This window comes from Gadus macrocephalus, chromosome 15 (genome assembly GCF_031168955.1).
Source record: "Gadus macrocephalus chromosome 15, ASM3116895v1".
Lineage (NCBI taxonomy): Eukaryota > Metazoa > Chordata > Actinopteri > Gadiformes > Gadidae > Gadus > Gadus macrocephalus.
In genome coordinates, this window is record NC_082396.1 from 7,042,491 (window position 1) to 7,052,376 (window position 9,886).

General features: G+C 52.9%; 2 protein-coding genes across 8 annotated transcripts in view; one reads left to right on the top strand and one right to left on the bottom strand.

Moving 5' to 3' along the window:
* Nucleotides 1–7,225, top strand: part of anapc1 (anaphase promoting complex subunit 1) — a 37,319-nt gene extending 30,094 nt beyond the window's left edge. For 2 of the 7 annotated variants that reach the window (XM_060073891.1, XM_060073893.1), the window contains exons 38-53: nucleotides 206–288; nucleotides 598–676; nucleotides 757–831; nucleotides 939–1,000; nucleotides 1,087–1,231; nucleotides 1,765–1,958; nucleotides 2,695–2,781; nucleotides 3,068–3,185; nucleotides 3,276–3,353; nucleotides 3,990–4,057; nucleotides 4,145–4,283; nucleotides 5,427–5,513; nucleotides 5,860–5,952; nucleotides 6,403–6,640; nucleotides 6,788–6,910; nucleotides 7,032–7,225. In XM_060073891.1, coding sequence (XP_059929874.1) covers nucleotides 206–288; nucleotides 598–676; nucleotides 757–831; nucleotides 939–1,000; nucleotides 1,087–1,231; nucleotides 1,765–1,958; nucleotides 2,695–2,781; nucleotides 3,068–3,185; nucleotides 3,276–3,353; nucleotides 3,990–4,057; nucleotides 4,145–4,283; nucleotides 5,427–5,513; nucleotides 5,860–5,952; nucleotides 6,403–6,640; nucleotides 6,788–6,910; nucleotides 7,032–7,120 — 1,758 coding nt within the window. In that variant the 3' untranslated portion in view covers nucleotides 7,121–7,225. The other 5 variants (XM_060073896.1, XM_060073894.1, XM_060073895.1 and 2 more) reach the window with 5 other exon arrangements.
* A 252-nt stretch (nucleotides 7,226–7,477) lies between these two features.
* Nucleotides 7,478–9,862, bottom strand: zgc:65997 (uncharacterized protein LOC794398 homolog). Its single transcript, XM_060073900.1, has 4 exons — nucleotides 9,488–9,862; nucleotides 8,601–8,778; nucleotides 8,274–8,371; nucleotides 7,478–8,172 (listed from the first exon to the last, which is right to left on the bottom strand). Exons 1-4 carry the CDS (start codon nucleotides 9,818–9,820, stop codon nucleotides 7,981–7,983), a joined length of 801 nt encoding a protein of 266 aa, XP_059929883.1. The 5' UTR covers nucleotides 9,821–9,862; the 3' UTR covers nucleotides 7,478–7,980.
* Nucleotides 9,863–9,886: the final 24 nt, after the last annotated feature.

Sequence of the window (9,886 nt, forward strand, 5' to 3'; positions counted from 1 at the left end):
CAAGTCACCTAGTTACCAGATCAAGGTGAGTTAACTAGTACGGTCTACAGACCACCACCTAGCTACCAGATGAAGGTTAGTTAACTAGTACTATCTAGAGACCGCTAACTAGCTACCAGTTGAAGTAAGGTACCAGATGAAGGTTAGTTAACTGGTACTAAAGGTTCTGTTTTCACCAGCTGACCTTACTCTCTTATCTTCTCAGGAGGGCGACAGCATCAATGTTGACGTGACGTCTCCTGGGGCAACGCTGGCCCTCGCCATGATCTACCTGAAGACCAACAACAGGTCGGAACGCACACACAACCACACAACAGCCACCCTAACCAGGTCAGAGGTCATCCCCCTAAGGCCCCTAACCAGGTCAGAGGTCATTACCCCAAGGCCCATAATAAGGTCAGAGGTCATAACCCCAAGGCCCTTAATCAAGTCAGAGGTCTTTACCCCAAGGCCCCTAACCAGGTCAGAGGTCACTACCCTAGGGACCTTGTAAGGTCAGAAGTCACAGAGAGATTAATGCCAACAGGTCGTTTGGCCAGTGAGACGGACGTGAGATCCTCATGTTCTGATACCTTCTGACTTCCTGCTGGGGTGCAGGTCCATCGCTGATTGGCTGAAGGCTCCTGACACCATGTTCCTGTTGGACTTCATCAAGCCTGAGTTCCTTCTGCTGCGGGTGAGTGAGTGAGAGAGAGGGAGAGGGGCAGAGAGAGAGAGAGAGAGAGAGATAGGAGACTGAATGGTTTGTGTGTTCAGTCTCTCGCCAGGTGTATCATCATGTGGGATGAGATTCTCCCTGACGCTGACTGGGTCCGCGGTAATGTTCCCCAGGTACAAACACCTGACCCGCACGTACACACACACACCTGAAACACACAGTCACACCTGACTCACACGTACACACACTCACACCTGGGTAAGTGTGGATTTCTCTTCAGATCATTACGGACCATATTGAAGGCACAGGTGTAGCAGAAGACCTTACCCTGGAGACGATGTCGTAAGTATCCCTCCCACACGCATTCGCTCTCATTCTATCTCTCTCTCTCTCTCTCCCGTCAGTCATTCCTGTGCTCGCTCTTCCAGACAAGCTCATGATTATATCATCGCGGGGGCGTGTCTGGCCGTGGGGTTCCGCTTCGCCGGCTCCTGCAGCGCCGAGGCCTTCAAGTGTCTCTACAGCTGCTGTAGGAGCTTCATGAACACCCTGTGCGCCTCCACTCCTGCTGTGGTGAGCTCAACCCGGCCCTAACCCTGTCACAACCCGGCCCTAACCCTGTCACAACCCGGCCCTAACCCTGTCACAGCCTGGCCCTAACCCTGTCACAACCCGGCCCCAACCCTGTCACAGCCCGGCCCTAACCCTGTCACAACCCGGCCCTAACCCTGTCACAACCCGGCCCTAACCCTGTCACAACCCGGCCCTAACCCTGTCACAACCCGGCCCTAACCCTGTCACAACCCGGCCCTAACCCTGTCACAACCCGGCCCTAACCCTGTCACAACCCGGCCCCAACCCTGTCACAACCCGGCCCTAACCCTGTCACAACCCGGCCCTAACCCTGTCACAACCCGGCCCTAACCCTGTCACAGCCCGGCCCCAACCCTGTCACAACCCGGCGCTAACCTCTTCACAACCCGGTCACCCCCCTGTCGTCATAGCGATAATCATACTATATAATGCCATTGTTATCAATCCAATCCTCCCAACAGAGCTGTTTGTTAGGGTTAGTTGTTGTTCTTAACTAGTTGTTCTTCTACCAGACGGGTCAATATAACCTCCAGACGTGTCTGTCCATGGTGCTGCTAGCCCTCTCCATGGTGATGTGTGGTTCTGGGGACCTGAAGGTCCTCCAGGTGTGTCGGTTCCTCCACAAGCGGACGGGAGGAGAGATGAACTACGGGTTCCACATGGCACACCACATGGCCCTGGGCATGCTGTTCATGGGGCGGGGCCGGTACTACAAACTACCAGCATATACTAAACACTATAAACGACATACTATACTATAAACTACACACTATATACTATCCTATAAACTACACACTATATACTATCCTATAAACTACACACTATATACTATCCTATAAACTACACACTATATACTATCCTATAAACTACACACTATATACTATCCTATAAACTACACACTATATACTATCCTATAAACTACACACTATATACTATCCTATAAACTACACACTATATACTATCCTATAAACTACACACTATATACTATCCTATAAACTACACACTATACTATAAAATGCATACTATATACACTATATTATAAACTACACAGTGTATACACTATATTATAAACGACACACTATACTATAAACTACACAGTGTATACTTTATTATAAACGACACACTATACTATAAACTACACAGTGTATACTTTATTATAAACGACACACTATACTATAAACTACACAGTGTATACTTTATTATAAACGACACACTATACTATAAACTACACAGTGTATACTTTATTATAAACGACACACTATACTATAAACTACACAGTGTATACACTATATTATAAACTACACACTATACTATAAACTACACAGTGTATACTTTATTATAAACGACACACTATACTATAACCTACATACTATACTATAAACAACCCACTATACTATTCACTACATACTTGTATGTATGTGTCTGTGTGTGTTTGTCTGTAGGTTGTCTCTGAACACGTCCAACTCGGCGATCGCTGCTCTGCTGTGCGCGCTGTACCCCCACTACCCCGCCCACAGCACGGACAACAGGTAACACACACAACAGGTAACACACTGACACAACAGGTAACACACAACAGGTAACACACTGACACACAACAGGTAACACACTGACACACAACAGGTAACACACAACAGGTAACACACTGACACACAACAGGTAACACACTGACACAACAGGTAACACACTGACACACACACAGCTCACAACACGGACAACAAGTAACACACACACACACACACACACACACACACACACACACTCTGCTCTGATCTTCCAGCTGTATCTCATCATGAGGCTCTAACATCTCTCCAGGTATCACCTGCAGGCACTGCGCCACCTGGTGGTCCTCGCGGTCCAGCCCCGCCTCCTGGTCCCCGTTGACGTGGACACCCTGAAGCCCTGCTACGCCCTGCTGGACCTCACCTACAAGGTCCCTGACCCTAACCCTAACCCCGACCCTGCTGGACCTCACCTACAAGGTCCCTGACCCTAACCCTAACCCTGTCACTTCCTGTTCCAGGAGAGCCCGTGGTACGAGGAGACGACGGTGGAGGTCATGGCCCCCGCCCTGCTGCCAGAACTACATCTGCTCAAGCAGGTCCCCTTACACCTTAGATTACCTTACCCTCCCCCTTACTTTACACCTTAGATGACCTTACCCTCCTCCTTACCTTACACCTTACCCTACCCCTTACCTTACACCTTACCCTACCCCTTACCTTACACCCTACCCTGCCCCTTAACTTACACCTTACCTTAAAACTTAGATGACCTAACCCTCCCCCTTACCTTACACCTTAGATTACCTAACCCTCCCCCTTACCTTACACCTTAGATTACCTTACCCTCCCCCTTACCTTACATTTTATCCTCCCCCTTACCTTACACCTTACCCTACCCCTTAGCTTACACCTTATCCTGCCCCTTAATTTACACCTTACCTCAAACCTTAGATGACCTTACCCTCCCCCTTACCTTGCACCTTACCTTACCTTACACCTGTAGGTTGTTCTTTCCTGGTGTTTACTGGTTGTTAACTGGTGTTTACTGGTTGTTGAATGGTGTTTACTGGTTCTTTGCTGTTGTTGACTGGTGTCTACTGGTTGTCAACATGTGTTTACTGGTTGTTGACTGGTGTTTACTGGTTGTTGACTGGTGTTTACTGGTTGTTGACTGGTGTTTACTGGTTGTTAACTGGTGTTTACTGGTTGTTAACTGGTGTTTGTGTTTGTAGGTAAAGGTGAAAGGTCCTCGCTACTGGGAGCTCTCCATTGATCTCAGCAAAGACAAACAGCACCTCAGGTAGTAAACGGGTAGTAAACGGGTAGTAAACGGGTAGTAAACGGGTAGTAAACTATGAGGGATTAACGTGGGTCTCTCATTGGTCAGGTCCATCCTGTCCCGGGACGGGGTCCTGTACGTGAAGCTGCGGGCCGGCCGCCTGCCCTACAAGGAGGACCCTCAGGGCTGGAAGAGCCTGCTGTCCTCCAAGGTCAACCAGCACAGCTCCAAGCTGCAGGCCTTCAAGGTACTGCTGAGCTAGCAGACAGACCCCACCCTGACCCAGACCCCTACCCTGACCCAGACCCCCACCCTGACCCAGACCCCCACCCTGACCCAGACCCCCACCCTGACCCAGACCCCCACCCTGACCCAGACCCCCACCCTGACCCAGACCCCCACCCTGACCCAGACCTCCACCCTGACCCAGACCTCCACCCTGACCCAGACCCCCACCCTGACCCAGACCCCCACCCTGACCCAGACCCCCACCCTGACCCAGACCCCCACCCTGACCCAGACCTCCACCCTGACCCAGACCTCCACCCTGACCCAGACCTCCACCCTGACTCAGACCTCCACCCTGACCCAGACCTCCACCCTGACCCAGACCTCCACCCTGACTCAGACCTCCACCCTGACTCAGACCTCCACCCTGACTCAGACCTCCACCCTGACTCAGCCCTCCACCCTGACTCAGACCTCCACCCTGACTCAGCCCTCCACCCTGACTCAGCCCTCCACCCTGACTCAGCCCTCCACCCTGACTCAGACCTCCACCCTGACCCAGACCTCCACCCTGACTCCCATCCAGACCCCACCCTTACCCCCACCCTAACCCTGACCCCACCCAGACCCTGACCCCCATCCTGACCCCTTCCAGACCCCACCCTAACCCTGACCCCACCCAGACCCAACCCCCAAACAGACCCCCACCCAGGCCCCCTGAAATAAAGAAATAGAGATGTATTTTGCATCTCGCGTTCTATTGCATCGCGATTTCGGTTTGAATTTGCCTCACCGTCCAGCCCTACTCACCATGCCCCCTGACTCTGAGCTGTGGTCCAGCCCTACCTACCATGCCCCCTGACTCTGAGCTGTGGTCCAGCCCTACTCACCATGCCCCCTGACTCTGAGCTGTGGTCCAGCCCTACCTACCATGCCCCCTGACTCTGAGCTGTGGTCCAGCCCTACTCACCATGCCCCCTGACTCTGAGCTGTGGTCCAGCCCTACTCACCATGCCCCCTGACTCTGAGCTGTGGTCCAGCCCTACCTACCATGCCCCCTGACTCTGAGCTGTGGTCCAGCCCTACTCACCATGCCCCCTGACTCTGAGCTGTGGTCCAGCCCTACTCACCATGCCCCCTGACTTTGAGCTGTGGTCCGCAGCCTGAAGACATCTCCAACTTCACATCGGACGCCGCCCTCCTCTCCTTCTCTGAGCTCTTCTGTAAAGACTCAACCGGAACCAGACAGGTGAGTCCACACTGCTCCAACCGAGCCCCTTTACTTCACCAGCAACATCAGCTGACCTCCTCCACCGCTAGCTCCTCCACCTCTAGCTTACCTCCTCCTCCTCCTCCTCCTCCTCCTCCTCCTCCTCCTCCAGTAGCTTACCTCCTCCCCCTTTAGCTTACCCCCTCCACCTTCGAAATCTCACACAATGTGTGATATCTTTCTCTTTAACTGTACCTCACTTTACCTCTCTCACTCTGTGTGTGTGTGTGTGTGTGTGTGTGTGTGTGTGTGTGTGTGTGTGTGTGTGTGTGTGTGTGTGTGTGTGTGTGTGTGTGTGTGTGTGTGTGTGTGTGTGTGTGCGCAGGTGGAGGAGATGCGGTGGTTCTCCTCTATGCTAACTGAGTGTGTGACTCAGGAGACACCCGAGATGCTGCCCACCTATATCGCCCTGGAGCAGGTACAGCGTCGAGCTACCAACCGTGTGTGTGTGTGTACAGGTGTGTGAGGGACAGGTGTGTGTGTGTGTACAGGTGTAAGGGGGACAGGTGTGTGTGTGTACAGGTGTGTGAGGGACAGGTGTGTGTGTGTGTGTGTGTACAGGTGTAAGGGGGACAGGTGTGTGAGGGACAGGTGTGTGTGTGTGTACAGGTGTGCTTGTATGTATGTGTGCTGTCCATGTGTGCATGTCCAGGTATGTGTGTGTGTACAGGTGTGTGTGTGTGTGTGTGTGTGTACAGGTGTGCTTGTATGTATGTGTGCTGTCCATGTGTGCATGTCCAGGTGTGTGTGTGTGTGTGTACAGGTGTGCTTGTATGTATGTGTGCTGTCCATGTGTGCATGTCTAGGTATGTGTGTGTGTAGAGGTGTGTACAGGTGTGTGTCAGTGTGTTCTCCCGTGTGTCTCCAGGCGGTGCGATCTCTGCAGAGCGGCTCGCTAGGCCACACCTTCCCGCTGTGGCAGGTCCGCCTGGTGCTGGAGCAGGTGGGCCGGGCGCTGCACGGGGGCGGGGCCCAGCAGGGGGGCGGGGCCCAGCAGGGGGGTGGGGCCCAGCAGGGGGCGGGGCCCTACAGCATCCTGCTGTCCTCGGAGTTCCTCTCGGTCATCCACAGCATGGCGGACATCACCATGGAAACCTGGCTGAGAGGTAAGGAGGGGGGGGGGGATGGTGTGTGTGTGTGTATAGACAACAGGTCTTTGTGTCTGTATTGTGTGCAGACAACAGGTGTGTGTATTGTGTGCAGACAACAGGTGTGTGTATTGTGTGTAGTTAACAGGTGTGTATTGTGTGTAGATAACAGGTGTGTGCTGGGGTCCTACCTGAGGAAGGGGGATGTCTCAGCCACTCAGAACAGCATGCTGGCCTGTTACCTGGTCTACAGGGCATTACCCAGCATGCCCCTGGCCTCAGTAGAAGGTACACACACACACACACACAATAACAAAGTGTCTTCTGGAAACGCATATCTCTACTATCATTACTTTAATTGTAATATGTGCGTCTCTCTCTCTGTCTCTCCCTCCCCCCCCCCCATTAGAGCGAGCCCGTGTAGGTAACATGTTGATGTCGTTTGCCCCCCTTGGACTGCCCTTCAGGGAGCTGCTGAGATTGTCCCAGGTCTCATGAGCCCCCCCCAGGCTCTGTCAGCCAACCCTTGTCATGGCAGCATGATCGTCGCATGGTCTTTAAGTTGTTACTTTTTCTCTAATAAAATAAATCCTCATAATGAAAGACTAGTCAGTGAATATCACTATTGTTTAGTGATATTAACAATTGCTAATATAACCAATTATTGAGTATTCTTATCATATAGACATGAATATACACTAATTTATTATAAGCACAATGATAATTTTGTGCACCAACATTATATTGAGGCTATACATGCGTACTCGTGTGTATTAAGTGTCTAGAGGAGAACTAGTGAGTAAGAAGTGACCAGAGTACTAGTAAGTAATAAGGAACTAGAGTAGTACTAGTGAGTAAGAAGTGACTTCCAGCTAGGAGTTTATTAACAGATATGCATCTCATTACAGAGTGGATGGAACAAAAAGTATAGATAGATACATATATACATAGATATAATATATACACACATATACATATAAATATATATAGAGCAGAGGTTCTGTGTTTGTTGCCGGTTCTAGCCGGCTGTAGGCGGTTCTTCCAGGGGATAGGGGCCCCTTCCCAGCTGTAGGTGGTTCTACCAGGGGATAGGGACCCTGTCCCAGCTGTAGGTGGTTCTACCAGGGGATAGGGGCCCCGTCCCAGCTGTAGGTGGTTCTACCAGGGGATAGGGGCCCCTTCCCAGCTGTAGGTGGTTCTACCAGGGGATAGGGACCCTGTCCCAGCTGTAGGTGGTTCTACCAGGGGATAGGGGCCCCGTCCCAGCTGTAGGTGGTTCTACCAGGGGATAGGGGCCCCGTCCCAGCTGTAGGTGGTTCTACCAGGGCATAGGGACCCTGTCCCAGCTGTAGGTGGTTCTACCAGGGGATAGGGGCCCCGTCCCAGCTGTAGGCGCCCCCCGTGTGCTCCATGCTGAGGGTCTGGATGAGGGCCAGCAGCAGAGACACCGAGTGCTGCGGGCTGAAGAGCCGGTCGGCCGGGACCCCGCGGTGGTACGGGGCGGAGAGGTCGGTGGCCACGGTGCCCGGGTGGAGGGACACACACACCACCTGCACACACACACAACTGTTATAATGTGACAGTTTCTCTCTAGTGCCTCAGAGTCTCAAAGGTCAGGAAGACCCTGACAGAGGTAACGTGTGTGTGTCACCTTGTTGTGTGAACTCCTTCCCAGCTCAACTGACAGTGTTTTGGTCACCATGTTCAGAGCAGCTTTAGAGAGTCTGTAGCTGTACCAGCCCCCGAGAGCTGGAACACATTACCATCATTACATTATCATCATTATCTTTTAGAGCTGAAACACATTGTCATCATCATTAAATTGTCATCATTATCTTTACATTATCACCCCACAGTTAATAACATGCAAGTAAAAGTAGCGTTAGGCCCTACCGTTGTCCCCGATGGAGCCAACCGGGTTAACATAACAGTTAATAACATATCAATAACAGTTAATAACAGTGGCGTGAGGCCCTACCGTTGTCCCCGATGGAGCCCACCCGGGCCGTCATGTTGACCAGGAGCCCCCTGTGCTGCCGGCTCCTCTCGGGGGGCTGGGCCCCGAAGGCCCCCCCCCCTTTCATCAGTAGGGGGCTGAAGTACTTGGCCATGAGGAGGGGCCCCACCGTGTTGGTGGAGACCGTCGCCATGACGCCCTGCAGACATGGACACACTCCATAAGGACACACTCCACAAGGACAAAAACTCCACGAGGACACACTCCTCGGGGACACACACTCCTCGAGGAAACGCTCTTAGGGCCCAATCCCATTTCTACCCCTTCCCCTTCCCCCTTCAAAACAAGGGGGAGGGGGTAAGGGGTAGAAATGGGATTGGGACTTAGTCTAAGGAAGGCAGACGACCTCACTCAGGACCAGCGGGTCGCTGCTCCAGAGAGGAGGAGGTTAAAGAGGACCTCGAGGCTCAGGACCGTTGGCTGCGTGTTTGACCCCCAGCTGGGGTCAACGGAACCAGTGGAGCCCCACAGCCAATCCGAACCCAGAACTCCACAGCCAATCACAACCAAGAGCCCCGCAGCCCAAACCCAGAGCCCCACAGCCAATCAAGCTCACTGGTTGAAGAGAACCCCCATCCTCACAGACAAGAAGTCCCAGTCTGAAGAAGTGACTCCAGTGAGGAGGAACATCAAAACCACTGACGTCACCAGAATACAGGGTTTTCAATGGTGGAGTCAGTAGCTTGGGCAGGAAGGTTTAAATGAACGGTCAGCCATGATGGTGGTGATCTGTCGTCCTCGAACCAGAGGTTCAGCAGGTGATGTTAAGAAGCCACGCCCACTTCATTTCAGGTGATGTTGAGAAGCCACGCCCACCTCAGGTCAGTTCAGCGGGCATCGGGCATTACCTGTGCGGACACGTTCCGCAGGCTGGTCTCCCCTCGACCGGAAGGATGCAGCATCGCGGAGCAGTTGATCATCAGGTCCACACCGCCGAACAGCGCGGCCACGCGCTCCGCGGCGCCGCGCACGTCGTCCTCGCGGTCCACATCCAGCTGGAGGAGGGACAGGGTCCCGGTCCCGGGGCCCCGGGCCGCCAGGGCCTGGAGTTCCTGGCAGGCGTCCGGGTGGCGACATGTTGCTATGACCACGGCGGGGGTTTTCCACTTCAGTAATTGTTTGCAAAATTCAAGTCCGAGACCTCGGCTCGCGCCTTGCACAACAACGACGGGCGCCGCCATGACAGCTGACTGTAGCTCCACCCACACACTCTATATTTATAGCAAGATCCACCCACAAGGGGCGTG

What these genes read in the sequence shown, in the direction of transcription:
- zgc:65997 (XM_060073900.1), bottom strand. Translation starts at nt 9,820, where the DNA reads ATGGCGGCGCCCGTCGTTGTTGTGCAAGGCGCGAGCCGAGGTCTCGGA. An exon ending in TGCGGAACGTGTCCGCACAG is followed by an intron (nt 8,779 to 9,487) that starts GTAATGCCCGAT and finishes CCATGTCTGCAG; the next exon opens with GGCGTCATGGCGACGGTCTC. An exon ending in GAAGGAGTTCACACAACAAG is followed by an intron (nt 8,173 to 8,273) that starts GTGACACACACA and finishes GTGTGTGTGCAG; the next exon opens with GTGGTGTGTGTGTCCCTCCA.